General features: G+C 54.5%; 1 protein-coding gene across 11 annotated transcripts in view; it reads right to left on the reverse strand.

The window, feature by feature from the left end:
• Positions 1 to 1,420: 1,420 nt before the first annotated feature.
• The window catches only part of DENND1A (DENN domain containing 1A), a 531,128-nt gene continuing 511,744 nt past the window's right edge, over positions 1,421 to 20,804 (reverse strand). For 7 of the 11 annotated variants that reach the window (XM_082403252.1, XM_082403251.1, XM_082403250.1 and 4 more), the window contains 3 exons: positions 8,653 to 8,781; positions 5,642 to 5,897; positions 1,421 to 4,512 (listed from right to left, as the gene is read on the reverse strand). In XM_082403252.1, coding sequence (XP_082259378.1) covers positions 3,313 to 4,512; positions 5,642 to 5,897; positions 8,653 to 8,781 — 1,585 coding nt within the window. In that variant the 3' untranslated portion in view covers positions 1,421 to 3,312. Of the gene's footprint in view, positions 4,513 to 5,641; positions 5,898 to 8,652; positions 8,782 to 9,708; positions 20,576 to 20,804 lie in introns of those variants that run through there. The other 4 variants (XM_082403253.1, XM_082403247.1, XM_082403256.1 and 1 more) reach the window with 2 other exon arrangements.

Here is a 20,804-nt window from a genome sequence, read left to right on the forward strand (position 1 = left end):
GGGGCCTCCCTGAGAGGGTAGCAAGGAGGCCAGAGGGCGATGAGGACAGAGGAGCAACCCTCCCTGCCCACCTTGTGGTTCTCCAGCCCCTCCGGCGTCAGCGCTCTCCTCTCCAGGCTGCCTGGCGAGTCCGCTCTTTCACCTGCAGACCAGTCACCTCGCTAATGGCTGCTGGGAGGATTCGAGCAGGGACTCGCAGGAAGGCCTCAGGGTTGTTTGCTGAGGCAGGTGCTCGGCAAATGTTGGCACTGTCTCTGTGTCGGGGCTGGTCCTGCGGACAGACACAGATGAAGGGAAGAACTGGCCGCTTTGCCTCCAGTCCCTTCCCTGGTGATGCCATCACACTGGGATCTCTGATCTCTGAGGGGCACTTGCCTGAGGGCCTGGCCTCTGAGCTTCAGTCCCTTGGTCCCTGACCTGGAGATGTGCCCTTTGGTCTTTCCCATTTCCCAGGCCAGCGCCCCCTGTGCCAAGGCCAGGAGACCCCTTTCCACTTCTCGACTGGAGATGGACTTTACCCATCTCCCCTAGGGGGTCTCAGCCAGCTTCCAGAGGCACGGGAGTCAAATGTGAGGTGGAGACGTGGTGATGGAGGCAAGGGAGCGGGCTGAGACCGGGATGGGAAGGGCCCTGAACACTAGGTTAGGGGGCTTGCTTGGTCCTAATCCTGTAGGAGGTGGGACCACCTTTTCCCCCAACTTTCTCCCTGACTCCTGGAAAAGTGGGGGAGAAAACATCTGGTAGTAACAACTTAGCCCCAGCTGGTGCCTTGGTTAGTTTATTAAGTCAGAGATTTGGCAAACCTGTGTTCTTGCAGACTCCTAAGACAAGACATTCTGGGTGGAACCCCAATATATAAAAGCTGGGCTGTTCTTTTTTTGTCCTCCTCTTGCTTCTAAGCGTTCTGGGTACCTGTCATTTTTAAGCGCAGCCCAGGGAGGGGGACACAGCCCAGGGAGCCGAATGAAGGGCAGATGGGGGGACGGGGTGTGTCTAACACCCTCTCTGGGTGCTTGGTCCAGGTGTCCCTCCCCAACACAGCCAACAGAGGTGCAGATTCCCAGGCTCTGCCCTTGCCACTGAGAGGTCTGTAGGGGTAAAGCTCCAGGTGTCCCCTTGAACTTGTTCTTTCCTGGACCCTGGGTGCCTTCAACAGCATTGGTGACCTGCAGCCCTGCTCTGTGGACCCGGCAGGCCTGTGCACACCTGTGACCAGTCCAGCCCCTGGGTCCTGCTTGTAAGGAGAAGGGGCTAAGCTGGGCTCAGAGGCCCGAATGGGAACAGGCTTAGGAGTGGGCCAGGCGTCAAAGCCTTCCCTGACTGCTCCAAGCCCGGCCTCTACCTCTACAAACAGGGATGCTGAAGATGCCTGAGGCCTCGCCTCCCCGCACGGCTTCCTCAGGACACAGGGATACCAGCCTTCTCCCCAAGAAGATTTTATTGAACGCACACACACAATTCATCCTTGGATTTTCACATTCAATCCAGCAAGTGAAGAGACAGCAGTGCTCGTGTGAACATGGAGCGCTTGCCACCAGGCCCCAACACAGCCAGGGAGACCAGGGGGTGGGCTCCGCTTCCTTGGGGCCACCTGGTACCTCTTGCCTTAGACTCTGCCCACTGGGTGGGCTACCCTATACCTGATGGGGCTCAGGGGTCTTCCCAGGGTGGGTGGATCTGGAATCTCTACTGAAACACCTGAGTGTCCTAGAGGTGCCCACATGGCCCAGACATGACACGGCTCCCCCCGTTCCAGCAGCCAGAGGACATTGCCGAGATTTAGACAGAAGACTTGCCTGAGGGGCTATGACTGACTGAGGAAGGGGCTGCGTGCTGGGCCAGCAGCTCTTCACACCCCACGTCAGAGCAAACCTGAGGGCCACCCTCCAGGCCTCAGTCACTCCCGTGTGGGTGGTCTTCTAGCCCCTCAGATGCTGACCAGGCTCCCTGGGGTTACGAGGTCTCCAGGAACTCCCCTGCCCTGCCAGACACCCCTGAGACTGTATGTCTGACCATTCACAAATAGGAAATGAGAAATCAGGTCAAAATGCTCACAATTTCCTGCATGTCTCAGATGGTTGTTTTCTTAAATGGTTGGGCCACATTTTAACTTGGTTTATTGAAACTAGTCAATTTCAAGATTCATCAAATCAATAAAGTAAAAAGGAAAAGAAAGATAAAAGAAACAATAACAAAACGTTTCAATTTAGCTTTGGGGATGCTGGCCTCCGGGGTCGGCTCCAAGCCCTTCTCCTGCCTCCAAGCAGCAAGAAGTGCAAGAGGCCAGGCCCGCCCACTCCCCAGGGGCCTGGAGGGGGGTTTGGTGCCCCTCCTGCCCCAAGCTGCCAGGCAGCTGGGACTCCTGCATCTCTGGTGTTAAGCTTGGTCTTCCAGTGGGAATCTGGGTGTCTGCTCCTCAGCTCTGCCCCCTTAGACCCACTCAACAAGAGGCCGAGTCCCACTTGACAGTGACTCAAGACCAGGAGAACCTGTGGGGACCAGAGGGAGAGTGCGGGGCGGCAGCCTGACTCCTCCTGGTGCTCTCAGATTTACCTGTTGCCATTTTGTCGTCTACAGATCAGAGTTGCTGGTGCTCCCGGGCCCCACGCAGGGCTGTCTGGGGCTTGGTTTGGCTACCAGGAGGGATTGCAAGGATGCCTCGGCCCCCAAATCCCTACCAAGCCAGAAAAACGGAAGTTTGGGGGTTGGGGTGAAGACTCAGGAAAGAACCGAGTGTGCATATTGCTAGAGAGGGTTTGGAAATGCCTTGCCAGGTAGCTCCTCCAGCCTGGGAGGGGGGTTCCTTACTTCAAACTCCAAACCACGTGCGTCTCGTGCAGACGAGCTCATGCCGAGGGTACTGCCAACGCCTGCGCCCATCAAGGTGGGGTGTGCAGGGCTGGGCTGCAGTTGGGGCAGGAGAACAGGGCTCAGGAGGAGAGAGGCATCCTGAGGAGGCGTGGGGCTCCTGGTGGGCGGTTTCCAGAGGGAAGGTGGGTAGGATGGGGTCTGGGGCAATCATCGGCCCAGATGACTTCTCTAGTGCAAAACCCAATCAGGGGTGCAGGGGAGGGGTGGTGGCAGGGCGGGACAGGTGCCCAGGAGCTGGGTTGATTCCCAGGCTGAAACTGGTGCCATTCTCCAGAGATGGGCAGTGTGGAGAGGAGGAGGGGCAGCAGAGAGGGCTCCCAACCCTTCCCACCAGTAGAACCTGGACAGAAACAGAGCAGCAGGGGAAGCAGGGCCGGCCAGCCGCAGAGCTGCCGCGGCAGGCAGCCGGGCCTCAGCTCGCCCCCAGCACTCAGCGCCTGCTCACTCGAAGGTCTCCCACTGCTTCCTGAGCTGCTCCACTGAGCCGGGGGCTGGGGCCGGGCTCACATCTTGCTTGGTTTTCCGTAACAAATCCTCAAAGGGGTCTCTGGCCTCTCGTGGAGCAGATGGCTGCAGTGCTGGCTCCAGGCCCTGGGGGGCTCTGGGAGGAAGGAGTGGGGTGTCTCCAGGCCTTAGCGCCAGCCCTTGCTTGGCCTCGGCAGCCCTGGCACTTGAGCGGGCCAGGGGCAATGTTCGGATCCTTGAAGGGGCGACTGCTGGGGGACCCAGGGCCTGCAGGGAGTGGGCACCCATGGGCATCTGGCCAAAGAGGTTGGGCATGGAGAGGGCAGACAGGTTGGGCTGAGATCTCTGTGGGGCACAGAAGCCAGAACTGGACAGCAGGAGGCTGGGGGCAAAAGCTGGCCCCAGGGAAGCAGGAGGGGCCCCAAAAGGCCCAGCTGGTGTGGAGACCAGGGGCATGGCAGGCAGTGTCGCTGGCACAGATGGGACAAAGGGGTTGAGTGATGGCTGTGGAAATGGGGTGGGGGTCCCCGGGGTCCCCATGGGGGGGAAGCTAAATTGGGGAGTAAATGGGGTGGCTACATTTGGGGCTGTAGGACCTGGTGGAAGGGTACTGCCTGACCAGGCTGTGCTAAGTGGGTCCAGGAGGGCCAGCAGGGCATCACTGCCTGTGCCCGCAGCCCCCGGGGCCAGGCTGAGCGGCTGGAGCAGTTCGGTGGGGTCTTGAGGGGCAGCACTGGGGTGAAGCCCGGGGATCACGGCTGAGCCCAGGGCAGCCCGCCTTTCCCGCTCCGCCTGCAGCCGCTCTGAGGAGAAGTCGCCGAGGGCAGTGCCGGCAGCCTGGAGCTTGGCCGGGCGGGCAGTGGGGGGCGGGGGCACGATGCCCAGCTCCGGGGTCTTCCTGCCCTGGGGCCGGGGGATGGTGATGCTGCCCAGAGTGGGGGTGGGCACCTCCTCCTTGTCGGTGGGGTTCAGGATGCCGTCCCGGTTCTGGGGCCTGCTGGGCAGGGCTGGGGATTTCCCAAGCAGGGCCGAGGGCTTCTCGGGGGAGGTGGCAGGAGGCTTGCTGGGGATGGCCATGTCGTCCTGGCCCAGGCTCCAGAGCTTGTTGTGCGGGTGGGCGAGCTTCAAGGCTCCTGGCATCCCACGGCTCCTCTCACTCCTGCCCAGGTCCAGCCTCTGTTAGAGGGAACGAGGGAGGCAATGACCACAGGCGGACCTGGGACAGACTGGCAGGCAGCGTGTGCCCCTCCCCCTCCGCCCTCCTGTGTGCCAGGTGGACACTGGGACTGTGGTCCCGGGAGTGTGGCTGACTAGCCCCTGGGACCCAGAGCAGTTGGGGGCTCGGCCCAGGTCAGCGGCAGAAAGCAAGCCCAGGTCTGTCTGCACTCGAGGCCGGGATTCTCTCACTGGGTGGCACAAAGGGCCTCCAGAGAAAGCTCTGTCTTTTCAAACCAGCGCTGCCAAGTAGTTTTAGGAAAAGGACTCCACCTACTGACCCTCTACTGGGGTGGCCCATTTTACTTTTCAAAGCGTGCGGGCACTTTCAACCACCCATGAGCCCAACAGGGCAAGCGAGGCTCGGGGCCTGGGTGAAGGCAAACTGGCTGGGAAGGAAATAGGAGGGCTGGGCTCAAGTCCCAGCTCTGCCACCTACAGGGCCCACGACCTGGGCGTCACATCCCTTCTCCTGGCCTGAGCTCCCTCGTGGGCAGCCTGGGAATAGCAATTCCCTGCAGAGGGGCAAGCGTGAATCATCAGATACGTGGGAGCTTTGTGACTTCCACACTGTGACCCAAGGACTGCAGAGTCAGCAGCCCCCAGTCACAAGTGAGGAAACCGAGGCACAGAGAGGAGGTGTGCCTGACTGAAAGTCACAAGGAAGATCAGGGGTCACACGCTAATATCCAGAGCCCAGGAACTTTGACTCACAGGCTCTCCAAGGAGCCTTGGTGGGGTTGGGATAATTAATCCCAGTTCCACCAGGGGTCATAGCCCTGCCCACCTCTGATGCATAAACAGAAGTTTATTTCAGGCAGGAAGTGCCCCCGCCCCCCACTGCCCGCCCGGCCAAGCTCCAGCCAGATTTCCATCAGGCTCCAGCATCTTCTCCAGTGATCCCTGTGAGGGGGGGTCTGGCCATTGGTCGGCCTGGCAAGATTTGCAGTCAGAGTGACTCTGAGTGTTGGCTGAGGACCTCAGAAAAGTCGCTGTTTCTCCCTTGGTGTCTTTTACTGTCATGTGGGGAAACCTGCCTCATGCGCAGAAAGTGCCCCCAGCCTGCGCCCCCCCGCCCCCCCCACCATACCTGATAGTCAAAGGTCCCCGGCTGCTCCCTCAGGTCTTTGGGGGGCCGAAGGTCCTCCAAGCTTTTGGCCTGGCCCAGCGGCTGCAGTGGGACCTCCATGTCGAGGCTGCTGAAGACGTCCTCCAGGAGGTCAATGCTGGCAGCCCGGTCGGGCTGAGCTGGGGTGGGGCCCACGGGCTCCCGCGCTCGCTGCTCCGGGCTCTCCGCCTCGTCTCCCGCGCTGTCTGACTCCTTGAGTGTCCGATAGGGCTGCGGCCTGGGAGGAGGCAGAGCAGGCTGGATTCTCCTACTCAGAGCCTCCCCGGGAGGAGCAAGCAGCCCTCACCCCCGAGGACCTCCAGGCCTCGGGAGCCCCCGCAGGAGCCTTGGGAGAGGAGAGCTGTCCCAGGTCCCTGAGAGTGTAGGCGTCTGGGCAGCGGCACTCTGACAGACCTGGGCTGAACATGGCTTCTGCTCACTCAGGGACCTTGGGCAAGTTGCTCTGGCTCTAGCTTGCACTGGGGGGCCCAATTAGTTTCCTCCAAACCACAGGACCCACCGTAGAACTGGCTAGTGGGCTCACACGCCATTCACACAAGGCGTGAGGAAAAGGACACGTCTGGAGAGGGAACAGGCAGGAAGACTCAATCCTGAGCCCACTGTCTGCACTCCCACCCCTGCAGCAGGTCCTGGGAACAGCCCATGGGAACTGAGCTGGGAGAACTCTCCCCAGGGAGCTGCCCAGTGCACCCCAGGATCCTCAGTGGGGAACCATCTGGGCCTCAGCCTGTGCAGACCTCGGTTCCATCCCTGGTGCCATCTCTTCCTGTGGGACCTTGGGCAAGTCACTTAACCTCTCTGAGCCTCAGCCGCTCCCCCATTCCAGAGTGCACTCCCTTGCAGCTGGTGGTGGAGACTACATGAGCAAATACAGTGCCTGGTGCCCAGCAGGCAAGCTGAGGCTGTTAATAGCATTCATGCACCAAAACCTTGCAGCCGACCCAGGTGCAGGTGACACAGGGTGCCTCTTGCTATCCTTTCTCACAAGCCTGAGCCCTGGGGTACCTGGAGAATGGTGCCCAGACCTCTAGTGGAGCCCGGGCCAGAGCAGCATCCCACCTCCTCCAACCATGAGGCTCTGGCTCCTGGGTCAGGCAGAAACTGCCCATGGCTCTGGTAAAGTGGGGGAAGGGTGCCACCTGCTGGTCCTGGAGGCCCACTTGCACGAACCTGGGCAGGGGACAGTCGGCAGAGGGAAGGGGCTCAACTAACAGCCCTGACTCTTGGCAAGGACTGCATCAGACTGTACTAACTCCCTGAAGCCACACAGGCAGCCCATGAAGTAGGACTCACAACCCCCACTTTATAGATGAGGAAACTGAAGCTCAGAGAGGCTAAGTAACGGAACGTATGTCACACAGCACCTGGCAAGAGGTGGAAATGGAAGCCAAGTATGAGAGACTTCTAAAGTCCCTCACTTGTTCTGACTAAGCCATCTGACCAAGCTCCTTTAACCAAGTTTGAACACAGTGAAGGAGATAAAGAAAAGCCAGTGTGCTTCGTAGTTAAGGAAGTAGAGTTCTTTAGAAGGAACCCATTTTGTTTTGAGTTAAGATGGCCACTTCCCTTTTAAACACACACAAAAGCCTATGCTTTTCATAGATCATGGCTCAGGAAGTGAGGATTATTTTAAATAATTAAGGCATCAATTAATTTAAAAAGAACGTGACCTGCTGGACTCCGTGGTGGGAGAGTCCTTGGACATCACCTGTGTGGGTGCCTTTACCTGCAAGGTGATTTTAAGTTGATACATGGATGAACATTTCTTATTCCAATGATGCTATCTTTAATTAATAAGAGAAATAACATATATTAAGCCTATGATATCATGAATATTATTGCTTAGGACAAGGCTTTTCTTCTAGTTTTAAAGAAGAAGATTCACTGTACAGACCAGGCGGCATGCCAAGCTTGGGCAACACTGGCTTAGGCCACTGCTCTAGGTGAGGACATCAGGAGGGGACTGACTTGCCCGTGGTCACAGGTAGCTGGTGGCAGAAAGGGCCAGAACCCTCCTCCCCTGGGGGGGCAGTGGCAGGAGCAGAGCTGTTGGGTTTATCACGTGCCCCGAGGAACTCACAGGCCCAGGCTCGGGGGAGGGACCGGGAGCAGGGAGATGGTGAAGGGGGCTGGGAGGGGGAAGGTGGGGGAAGAGTCCTTCTTCTGTAATCTGGCTGTAACGGTTTACTCCCCGAAGGGTTGCTGTGGGTGTTCAGCGATGGGCAGTTCCCTTCCCCTAGAGGCTTCCATTAAAAACATCATGCAAACAAATACACACAAACCAAAGCTGTCCCTTTGCTCAATCCCAGCTCTGAAAAGCCTGTGCGTGGAGAGGCAAGAATTGGCAAAGAAAGGGCAGCCACCAAAGCCCAATTCCAGGGGTGGCTGGATCGTGGTGAACCTTCTTTTTCTCTTTCTTTCTTTATTGCAATTTGTAATTAGAAGAAGGCTTAGGCTATAAATAATAATGATAAAAATTATCTTAAAGTCAGGCAGGTCAGTAAAACCTTTGGATATGCCAGCATTAATATATACATTTCTCATCGGTAACGTTGTTTGAAAACTTAAAATCTGACGCTCCATCTCCATGGCTTTCCAAGATGTGCTGAGATAAAGGAAGACTCGGGCGGCAACAACCAGGCCAACTGTAGCTGAAACCGCAGCCACCAATTCCATTAACAGTCAAGTGCATTTTCCCCAAAGGAATGAGACCCATGCTCCTGTCTCACACCTCTAGAGCCCAGCCACTCTTGTCACCTCACCCCATGGCCACAGCCCCCATGGGGCTGGCAGAATGACGCCCTGAGAGGAGGCACACAGAGGGGGCGTCCGTCCTGCAAGCTGGCACCGGAAGGCAGCAGCCCCAGACCCCCTCCCCACACACAAGCGCAAGCTGGCCACCCCCAGCCCTCCAAGTGGCCCCGGAGAGTCACCAAGCCGAGCTCAGGGAAATGGAAGAAGGAAGGAGAGACCATTCAAAGGGAGCGGAGAAGAAAAAGCTTTCGGTGAAGCCAGAGCTCGGGCCCTCTTCCCGCTGGCATTCATCGTCAGAGGAGTCTTCGGAGAGGAAGACAGCATAGTGTCGCAAGGGCTTTACGAGGCTGGGGCGGAGGAAGACAAGAGAGAAAACAGTTAGGAGGCACCTCAGGACTCCACGTGGCGGGGTGGGAAGGAGGCCTGAGGCTCAGCACCTGACCCTGGCCTCCCTCTGCCGGCGGGGAGGAGGCTGCCTGGAGAAGGCCCGACGGGCCCCACAGTGAGGAAGCTGGTCCCAAACAGAAAAGAAACTGTGGGTTTGCCACCTGTGTCAAGAGCCTTAAATGCATCTATGACCTCGTGATTCCACTTCCATTTAGATAACCCCAATGTAGCAACAAATTATGCACAAAGATGTTCATTACTGCTATGTTTATAAAACATGACACAACCTAAATTTCCGCAGTAGGAATCTGGTGAGCTGAATTATGGTATGGTTGGCTGAAGAGTATCCTCCCATTAACTATAATGTTTATAAAGAAAAATCTAAAAATCAGGATGCAGAATTGCAGTTATACTGCATTCTCTCTCATCTGCTTATGGAAAAATGCACAGAAAAAAGACTGGAAAGGTATGTGTCTAAATGTCAACAAAAGCTAGGGGACCCATGTCCCCTGCACTGGAGAAGCCACTGCAGTGAGAAGCCCACGCACCACAATGAAGAGTAGCCCCCACTCGCCGCAACTAGGGAAAGTCCACGCGCAGCAACGAAGACCCAAATCAGCCCCCCAAAATAAATAAATAAATAATTTAAAAAAGCTAGTGGATTATGGATGATTTTTTCCCCTCTGCCAAATTTTATTTTTGTGTCTTCTACGTTTTCTCCAATGTGCATATCTACTTCAATAATCAGGAAAAAATAAAAAATAAAAAAGCTAAAGAAGAAAGTGAGCCATGTAGAAGAGCACTCGCGAGAAGACCCTTTTCTGATTAGCGGCCGCTCTCTGGAGTCTCCCTCAGATGCCTCTTCAGAGAGTCTTTTTCATCTGTGATGTGGAAATTAAATATTCATTGTTATAAAAAATACATCTCCCTTGTCAGCCACCTGTGAGCTCTACCTCTATAAACACAAACACATACACAGCCCAGAGAAACTCCACGCTGGCTTTTATGAATTATACACTGACCAGGGCCCGCGAGAGGCGTGTGCTCGGGAGAGGGCAGCTGGACCCCGCAGCCCTTGGTTCAAATCCCGGCCCCACGGCTGCTGCTCCAGCACACGGCTGGGGAGCGGGCAGCCCACGCCTCTGCCCTGCACAGCGGGCTGGACGCGCACCGAGGATCCCAGGGGCAATGGTGAACTTTGGGGAGGTGGGTGGGGTAGGAGACACAGGGGTACCTGATGGGGGGCTATCTCCTCTCCCCTCCACCCCCAGCCAGAGCAGTCTCCTTTCTTTGCCTTATATGATGCAATTCCTTTCCGGTTTCATTTCAGGAAGAGGAAACATGTCCAAAAAAGTGCATGGGAACCAGGGCTGGAGGGTAAGTGAGGGACAGCAGCTATCCCTGGGGGGACTGGGAGAGCGGATTGTGACCGGCTGCTGCTATGATCCACCATCACCAGTCATAAGCCAGTTGTTACCCAAATATATGCTGCCCTTTTAAAAGTGGAACCAAAGCTGGTGCCCAGGGCTGTGAGTTCCCCAGCACTGTCACACCTGAACCCTTCATTTCCTCGCACCGTCCCTGGAAGATAGCCAGGCAAAGACTTTTGTCCTCTTACTGAAGGGGAGGTTGAGCCTCAGAGAGGGGAAGCCACTTGCCCAGGGTTGCACAGGGAGGTCACAGCGCTCCCCTCCTCTCCCAGGCTGCCTTGCTGGGTGTCAGGGACAAGACGCATCTCAGCCTGTCCTGGACTGGTGGCCGCATGGCCCAGGAGGCTCATTCTCCTCTGAACTCAGCAGAGAGGGGGGAAGACCTGACCTGCAGAAATGTGCCCTGGCCAGCACAGGGGCTAGGCTGCCCAGCTCCTGCCTCGTCCACCGGGACACAAAACAAGGCCCAGCAGAAGGGCCACTTTCCACATGGCCACTGGAATCCTGTTCTGAATCACAGCCCTGACCTCATCACTCTCCCACTTCACACCTGCAAACCTGCTGCTCTGAACTGCGATTTCATGCGGTGGGTAAAATGTCAGCAATACTAATGTTTAGGTGTGTCTGGAATGACTTACTTGTCTGTTTAAAAGTTCGGGGGACCCGCTCTCACTCGCTAGCACTGGACTGTTCTCCCAAGCAGGGGGGCAGGCACCCTGCCTCAGGCTGCATTCTGGGGAGCTTGTGGAACACACTGGGTGGGCGGGGTGAGGGCCGCCAAGTCCAAGCTCCAAGCAGGGCAGACACCGTGCTTTGTGCCTGGCCCCGCCCACCTCTGCGCTCCTTCCCTGCCACCTCCTGCCACCTGCCCTTACCTTTGCCTGGTGCACTGATTGCCCTTGGCCTGCAAGACTCAGCTCAAACCGCACTCCTACAAAGCTTTCCTGGAGCTCCCAGCAGAGTTTTCTCCCTAGATAGAGCTGGCTTCTCCTTGGGCTGTGTGGTTTAGCGCTTCGTTAATACAGTTGAACCTCTTGCATTTCTATTTCTGAGTGGAGGTCCTCAAGGGCAGGGGCCCTGGCACGTTCTTCTTTCTCTCCCCACCCATGGCACAGCGTTAGTGCAGAGGAAAGTTTGCTGAGGGAATAAGCGGAAGCCAGCGTACTGGAGAGACAAGGACCTGCACACACCCGCTTCACCCCTCTTCTGGATCCCCGCCAGGCACATGCCCCTTTTCTCAGCTCATGGCTGCAGTATAAGAGGGTCCCCTCTCTGGTGTGGAGCAAAGGGAACACTCCTACACTGTTGGTGGGAATGTAAATTGGTGCAGCCATTATGGAGAATGTTATGGAGGTTCCTTAAAAAACTAGAGTTGTCATATGATCCTGCAATCCCACTCCTGGGCATATATCCAGAGAAAACGCTAATGTGAAAGGACACATGCACCCCAATGTTCATAGCAGCACTATTCACAATAGCCCAAGACATGGAAGCAACCTAAATGTCCAACGATAAATGAATGGATAAAGAAGATGTGATACATATATACAATGGAATATTACTCAGCCATAAGGAGGAATGAAATAATGCCATTTGCAGCAACATGGATGGACCTAGAGATTATCGTACTAAGTGAAGTAAATCAGACAGAGAAAGACAAATATCACATGATATCACTTATATGTGGAACCTAAAATATGATACAAATGAACTTATTTACAAAACAGAAACAGACTCACAGACATAGAAAAACTTATGGCTACCAAAGGGGAATGGGAGGGGATAAATCAGGAGTTTGGGATCAGCAGATACAAACTACTATATATAAAATAGATAAACAACAAGGTCCTACTGTATAGCACAGGGAACTATATTTAATATCTTGTAATAAACCTTAATGGAAAAGAATATGAAAAAGAATATAGACCTGTAGAATGGGACCACGTTTGGGGGTGAGCATGTTAGGTATATTGGGGCAGGTGGGAGTCTCAGAAAAATGCTTAAAATAATATCCACAAGTAGGCATGTGCCACGGGCTTTACATAGGTTATTTCTACCACTCCCCCCAGCAGGAAGCAGGAAGGCGTCGCTGTACAGATTTTACAGAGGATGAGACTCTCATTAGTCCATCCATCCATCTGTCCGTCCGTTCATCCATGCACCCAACCGAGAGGCACCTCCTGAGTGCTTGTAGTGAGCAGACCCAGTCCCAGCTGAGCACTTCATGGTGAAGAGGAGAGGCGTGAGCAAGCCACCCAGCCAGGAAGTGATGAGCAGGGATTCCAGTCCAGGGCCCTCTCTTTCCTGTCCCCTGGGCTGGTGGTAGATGTGTATGAGGGGGACCCACACCTCTGCTTGGGTCAAACTGAATTGAGGCTCTGGGTGGCCCTCAAATCCATGTTGAATGCCTTTCCAACACCCATCCAAGCACAGTCCCCTCCTCTGGCTTTGACAAGTAAGCAGAGAGCACAGCTTGGCACGTTAGCTGAATGCCAGGAATGTCTGGATTCACACAGGAGCAAAGAGCCTTTGTGCTGGACTGGACCTTGGCTTCATCAGCTCAGGCTGCTGCACCTCCCATCACTGTCAAAATCCAGTGCCTCCCACACGCGAGATCACGGAGGGCGTGTGGGGGTGAGGTGGGGGGAGACAGGGAGCCTCACTTTACAGCTCACCATTTTCCTCTCCAGCCAGCTCTTCTGGCCAGGCCGGTCGGGCAGTCTTGACGTCAACGAGAGGTCCAGGGTGTCTCCTGGACACACCATCTGTCTCTCAAGAGTGATGGAACACCCAGATGAGAACTCTGCCATGTGGTCTGATCAGAGTTTCTTCAGGTCCAGGCTTTGGGCCACATGGATAAGGATGATGACACTAGCAGTATTTACAAGTGTTGGGCTAAATGCTGTCCGTACGGTTTCTGATTAATTACTCATCACATCCTCATGTGGCAGATAAAGCAGCCAAGGCTCAGAGAGGGGAGGTCACTTGCCCAGTGTCACACAGAAGTTAAGGGTAGAGCATGGAATCCAGATATGCCTAACTCTGAACCACTCTGTGATCCTGCCTCTTCAGTTCTGTGGACCTGAAACGGTGAAATAAGGGGTAGGGTGTTTCCCCTTCTGCTTTTGATAAAAGGTGAGATTTCAAAATAAACTTATTTAAATTCAGCTGCTCATGTTCTCCCGTGAAACATAGTCAGATATTTGTCAGAGATAAAGGACGAACCGTCGAATATGTCCAGGTTTAAATTTTTTATTAGCTTAAGGCAGAATATGAAAAAAAAAAAGCGCGTACCTCTTCCCTCATTAACCCAATTCAGCTACTACCCTGCAGTCTGCCGCCCCCCACTTGCCTGGATTTTATTATACACAAAGAGCTGTCTGTGAAAAGGCAGGTCGTGGCGAACTTGGCAACCCAGCAAGGACTGCCGGAGTCTCGGCGCGAAAGAAAGGCCCGCTGTCCATCACGTTCAGACCCCATCACCTCCCACGGCTGCTCCCGCCTCTGCCCACCTCATCTCGGCACGGAGTTCCCATGCAGATGACTCCCCGAACCCTTTCTAATGTTTGGTTTAACGTGTCGCTGGCTAGCGCGCGCGTGTGACAGTGGTGACAGGCGCGGCTGTTCCTTTTTAAATACCATGTCAGAGACACGGCGTCAGGAAGCGGGGACGTGCTCTGTGGCTCTCTGCCGTGCCGGGATCGTACAGGCTTATTTTTTAATGAGGAAGATCTGCATCTCGAGAGTTTTTTTCATGTGTCACATCGCGTGGACAAATCAGCAGCACGTCACGCTGGCCCAAAATGAAATGCTGACAAATGTAGATATTTCAAATTTAATTGACATTTAAATGTACTTGAGATAAAGAAGGGGAAAAAGTCAGCAAGGACTTGGTCTCCAGAGGTAACGAGGGGAGCTGGTGATCATTTTTTAAAGGATCATTTCACTCCTGCACAAAGGATCTTTACTTTTAAATGTCTTGGCCGCTCTGGCATCCCTGATTACAAGGCTCCTGTGGGGCTGACAGGCAGCGACAGGCCCCTGGACGAGGCCCGTCTGTCCAGCCTTCCACCAATCCCCACGTGCCAGCCAGATGACCTCAGGAAAGTCATTGTACCTCCCTGAACCTCAGTTTCTTAGCTGCAAAATGGGGATTCTATAGCCCTCCTGTTAGTCTTACCACAAAAGTTGAATGAAAATATTCATAAAGGGCTTCACACAGTGCCCAGTGCATGTTCAGTTACTACCCAGATGCCACACTCACCTGCCAACAAATAAATTCTGGGCCTCTTCACCCTGAGCAGTCTCCCCTAGGTGTTAAAGGACAAATAGGGTGGCCCCTGCTTTCAAAGACCTTCCCGGTCAAAGTCACCGGTCCCCAGCTGGGCATGTCACAGCACATCAGAATGATCTGAGAGCACCCATCGCCTAGAGAGGCGCCATGCCTCACCTCCAGCACCATTACACAGGGCTGACACTCTAGAGCACAGCTTAGCACGTGCATGGGTTAAAAACAGAGAAAAAGCCTCTGAAGCAAGTCAGAGGGGTCTCTGGGGGAAACAAGCTTGGTGCAGGACCCACAGGGGATGCTCCGGAACTTGCACTGGAGCTATTCCCTGTGTGGCCTGGGGCCAGGCTGGGACTGTTCCCAGGGAGGAAGGACTGATGACAGATATGGGAACCTGTTGGACATGGGATCTTTGTATTCAGCAGTATGTGAATATCTACTTAAGAACAGTAATGAGAGACTCACTGCTGTAATGAGTCGTGATCACCAATGAGAAGGCATCTTCCTGTCACACGGACTGGTCCAGAGGGGACGGGTGAGTGTGAGGCCAGGTCCTGCCCACCCTTTAGGGACGTGCTCTGCCAGAGTGCAGTGGTGGGCGTGCCTGGCTCAGGGGCTGCTGGACAAGCCTCCATTTGGGAGGTGACATGAGGCTTTTAATCTGAGTCCAGTAGAGGCCGCACAATGGCCTGGAGGTGTCTCTGTGGAGGAGGGGGCACAGGGGCTTGAGGCTGGGGTGGGGTTTCAAGAGAAGAGGCAGGCAGGGTTGGCAGGGACCAGCTGGAGGAGGGTTTCCCCCCAGCGTGAGGGCTGAAGGCCATGTGCGAGGTCAGGGGGTGATGGGGGGCTCAGCTGTCCTGATCTCCGTCTCTTGGATTGGTGGTGCCCTTTGCCTTTGCAACCTTCGTTCATCCATCCACTTATTTATCAACCCGTCTCTGTCTGTCTGTCTGTCTATCTTCCTTCCTTCCTTCCTTCCACAGAGATCACTAGTGTCGACTTCCCCTGTCCACACCCACACCCAGCAGGCTGAGAAGCCTTTCCCAGGAGCTGGGTGGACACTCACGTAGGTGCAGAGGTCTGGCTTCACTTTCCCACCCTTCATGCTCTTTGCTGGAGGGAAGACGGGGAAGGGGACATGTTGGGGGCACTTTCCCTACCTGGAAGAGCAATTGTGTAGATTGTGAGGAACAACTGCCCCTCGCCCCGAGGACAGTCTCTGCCTGCTGAGAGCCCGAGTCTTTTCTAGGGACCGTGGCAGCAGTTGGTGGGGGGCGGCTGGTGAGAAAGCAGTGGACATGGACGTGGGACCCAGCAGACCCTGGTATATGTGCTGGACCCAGGGCAGGTCACAGCACCTGTCAGAGCCTTGGTTCCCCTGTGGCTGAAGAGCTAACAGTGCCTTCACTATGAAGACTTTTGGGGAGCAGGGGTGGTTCACCAAGATGACATATATCGAAGTACCGGGCCTGAAACAGGCACTTGGGAAATAGTGACGTGAAATCTGGAATGGTGAGGGTGCTTGTTGGGGTGGCGAAGCCTTTCGGAGGAGACTGAGCTCAGTGACACCTTGAGGATGGGGCACCTCTTCTGAGGGCTTCCTAAAGGCTTGGCTTTTCAGCTGGAACTAACTCGCCTTACTGTGACAGCTCCTGGGAGAATCCCTCCTTCCAAGCAGCAGGCAGAAGTGGTGGAGACGAGGGGGTCCTGTGTTTTCCTGGGCCGCTGCATATCCCTGGAGGCTCTGTGGCAGCTCCTGCTTTTCCAGTCTGAGCTCAGGCTCCATGCCTGGCCTCTGGCTTGGCTTTGTCTCCGGGGCCCAAAACCCACCGTTGGAGAGGGGAGGGGGCCCGAGTCAGGTCAGGAGCCTCTCACCTTGCTAACTGGGTCTGCGCCCTTCTGCTTGGTGTCCTGGTGGCTTGCCGGGGGGTAGTGCCCAGACAGCTGCCCCTCCCCCTGGGGCTCAGGGCCCAGCTGGCATCTTGGAGGTTTGCTCCCGGGGCTGGTCAGTTTCTGGCTCTTAGAGCGCCAGGCTGGGCAGGTGCTGGTAGCTTCAGATTCACATCCTGATCACACTTGGCTCATAGTAGGTGCTCTTTACATACTTGCGGTTGTTAACTGATACCCTCCCCCATCTCCAGGACGCTGGGCTGTAAGCTGCCCTCAGTGATTCCTTTGTTCACTCATTCTGTAAATATCCCTGAGCAGAGCTGGGCCAGGCTCTGGTCGGGGAGTTGAAGAGTCAAAGCTGAAGGTCACACAGCCCTGCCCTGCTCATAGGCTACCAGGGTGTGCAAGCGTGTGCGGGTGTGTGTGGGTGACGTACAACGTGGCAGGTCACGGCTACACCAGAAGCCCCAGGCATGGTGACCTTGGGAGGAGGGAGCGTGCAGCTCGTGGGGGAGGTGTTGGGGGGAGTGTGAGATCGGTGAGGCCGCAGCAGTCACTGCAGCTGAGGATGCTAGTGTGGCTCCTGTGGGCAGTTTCCCAAATTGTGTTGAGATGTTAACGGGCATGGTGTTAAAAAAAAAAAGGAAGGCAAAGAGACTTGCCCACGGTCTCAGACTGGCAGCTGGTGGGCCAGGATGCTGCCCGGGTCTGCGGACGCCCAGCCAGGCCTGTGCACCAGGCCCCCACCCTCGGGCAGCTCTGGGTCTGTGCAGGAGGGAGAGGGGTCCGGCTGTGACCCTCAGCCAGGGGGCTGTGCTGAGCCCAGGTCTCGAGGAGGCCGGGGCTGGGGGAAGTGGGGGTGGAACAGCATGTCATCTCCTGCCAGCGCATGTGTGCAATCAGCATGAAGAGATACAATTGCAAAGTGTTCTGAGACCTGGTCTCTGGGCAGAGCTCCCACTAAACGCTTCTGGCAGCTTCTTCTGATCTTATTTTAATCTTCTGGGGCTTTGGGTGCTGGGGTCACGCAGTGCAATTCAGACGAGCAGATTCTCCAATTCCTGAGAAGTCTGGGCTGGCCGTTTGGTGCACACACAGCCTGCCCAGGCAGCGCAACCTGCAGAAGTTCTCCTTGGCCAGAAGGATTTCTAACGCCAGCCACACGTTCCTCTGGTCTCCCAGACCCAGATTCCCAGGGAGTCCACAGTTCTGATGGGAGTGTGAAGTGGTACAATTCTTTCAGAAAGTTATTTAGTAACACGGAGCAGAAATCTGCCTGTAAGACTGGTTAAGGGTTGGGCTTTGGCGTTAAGAGACGTCTGAAGCTCAGCTCTGCCACTAACTAGTTGTGTGACCAAGGGCAGTGACCACCTCTCAGAGTGGCAGCTACTTCTGTAAAATAGAGCTAATGACACCTACCCCTGCCCCCAGAGTTCTTGAGGATTTAATGAAACAACATACGTAAAGTGCTCAGTTAATGGTAGTTTTTCTTATAATGATATAAAACTAGAAAAAACTTGGAGAACAAGGACATTCACTTTGGCATTTTTCACATTTGTGAAAACCTGGAACAATCTACAAATCCCATAAGAGGAGCGTGGTCAGGCAGACCACACACATACACACAGTGAGATCTTCCGTGGTCATCACCAATGGGGCTTACAAGGACATGAGGCAAGTCTGTACTATGGGATATTGCAAGGAAGCTGGCAGCTCTGCAAAACATATCTAGAAAAAAGACTGGACAGGAATCTGCAGAAATGCTAGTACATAGTTGAGCTGAAGTAGTGGGATTCAGAATGAACTTGTCTCTTCTCCCTAACTTCCAGCCTGCCTATAAGGCTATTGGGTTATTTTTACAAACAAACAAAATTACTGGAAGAGAGCAGGTTTTTGCATGGATCTGGACAGGGAGGTGACAGGGCAGTGGCTTATGGGCCCCTGGTGGCTGAATCTGGACCATTCTCACTTAGTACAATGGAACTCCAAATAACCAGCCTGCAGCCAGTCAAGACACGGGCGACTGGAGGGTGTTCTGTGTACCACCTTTAGCGGACAAGGTGCGCATTGAAAGAGCTTGGGCTCTGCAGCTGGCTGGGACTGGGCACGCCTCAGGTCCACACTGAGCACGAGCCCCGTCACCATTAGGACTTGGAAGACAGCCCTACCCTTCTGGGTTACTGCGAAGATTAAAGAAGGTGGAGGCTGCTTGTGACTATCTCCCTCCCAACTCTCACGGCAGTGAAAGAGTGAAAAAGAGTGAAAGAGAGAGGCACCTGGGGACCAGTAGGTCACCCCCCGCCTTTGGCCTCTGTCTGCTCGCTGTGTGTGGTCCTGAGGGGCAGGCGGTACTTAGCACAGCACTGCCTTTTAGGGCTTGCTGTCAGCTCTTTCAAAGTCTCACATTCGATGGGAAATTGCCCTACATCTAACAAGCCGAAGGGAAGATAAGCTGGGGCCTGGCAGCCATGCACGCTCCTGCTGAAATAACCAAAGCCCACCTTTAACAGGTGGGGAGCTGGGACCTCACCGTGCCCACTGCAGCCACCATCGTCCTCACCACTCAGAGTAGCTCACAGTCATAATTATGTTCTTAACAAAAAGCCTGGATGCTGAAGAAGAAAGGGCCAGGCCCTCTCCACTTTCCAGTCCTGAGACCTTGGGCAAGTTATGGAAAGTCTCTCTCTGAGCCTCAGTTTCCCCATCTGTTAAATGGTAAAGCTACCACCTACCCTTCACGATCTTAAGCGATGTTCAGTAAATGTTACTTCTCTTTTCTTCCCCAGATAGGAACACTCAGGCACCAGGGAACACTGACTCCTTGGCAGGAAGAGGACTGAACAGCTCTGGTTCCCAACCCCAGGGAACCTTCCCCAGAGAGGAAGGTGGTGTGCGGGGCAAGTCATCTCAGGACACAGAGCTGTCTCTCTGGGCAAAGCCAGGAGAACAATGGACCCCCATGGACAGCAGAGTGCAATGGAGAGAATGAAACTGAGCTGCATTTGGAGTCCTGGCCATGCCGCTTTCTAAATGGATGACCCTGGAACACTGGTCAATACATTTTCAGAGCCAGCGTTCCTGTTCTGTGGAAGGGACGCCTAAGAGGACTTAGAACACATGAGGTGCTCCACTGTACTCACTGCCAACTGGCTTCTGACCCACAGCCCAAGCTGTCTGATTCCTCCTAACCCCAACTCTTACCCTAGGGGATCCTCGGGGCATACCATCAGCCCTGTTCTGAATAATAACGTAAGTAGCTAATACTTCTTGAGGAGTAGTCACTGAATATTAATTAGCTAATGTTAACAGAAAAACAGAGGGAATGTTTTCCCCAGAAGTCTTTGTAAATTGTTCTTCCAATTGCTATCACATGGTTTTGAGGGGCTAGGACACCTACCTTCCACTGGGGAAGAAAATTTGATATGGGAAAAATTTCTTTTCGGGAAAATGCAAGTCACAAGAAGTCGGCACTGGGATTCCCTTTGGGGCCTCCTTTAAAAGTCCTAAGAAGCTCACACCTAGTAGGTTTTTGAAGATATTTGCTGAATGAATGGATGCAAGAATGGACGTGAGCTAGAAAGCAAAAAACGGACCTAAGCGGATGGAGTGGCCTTAGAGCTGCTGGCGACGCTACTGGGCCTCGATGAACTCCAGATGCTGAGCTGCTGCAGGAGACCGTGGAGACTGTCTGATTCTTAATCAGCTCCATTTTGCTGTCCACAAAGTTAATTACTTAATGTGCTTCTTTGGAAGTGAGAGTTGGGGCAAGAAGTCGGGAGGACTGAATCCTTCCCTCAACTTCAAAGATCCTGTGTCTCTTTCTGCCGCCCAAATCCTCTAAGTTTCTGATGCACTTTGATATTCCCAGTGGAGACAGAGATCTGTGATTCAAGAAAATCCAGGCCAGATTAAAGGGCCAGGCACCGAGTCCGTGTGCCCAACACTGAACCACCAGCAACAAAGGCCCATTAGGATGTGGCTCCTGCCCACCAGCTTGTCTTCTTGTGTCTCCTGACACAATGCTGACAGATCGGTGGGGCTGGTTCCTTCCTCCCCAAAACAATATTTTACGAGGAGTCGGTTTTATTAAAATATTTTCCGCTGGATGCTTCCTGTGTTTCAAGAAGTTGGTCTTGCCAGCTGCAGCTGATGACAGTTGAGAAAAACACATCCAAGTGCTGTTGTGACATGGCATTTGGAAGTGGAGGAGCACAACGGGGGGTGGGGGGGGGGGAGAAGGCAGCATGGGAAGAGACGCAGGAAAACACCCGCGTTGCACCAGAAATGTCACTGGCATTATGGGAGAACAGCTCTGCCGGCCCCCCATGCCCCCCCCCATCACATTAAAAAAATGTGAACAGAAACTCTCAGAATG

Source organism: Balaenoptera borealis, assembly GCF_965194805.1.
Source record: "Balaenoptera borealis genome assembly, chromosome: 8".
Lineage (NCBI taxonomy): Eukaryota > Metazoa > Chordata > Mammalia > Artiodactyla > Balaenopteridae > Balaenoptera > Balaenoptera borealis.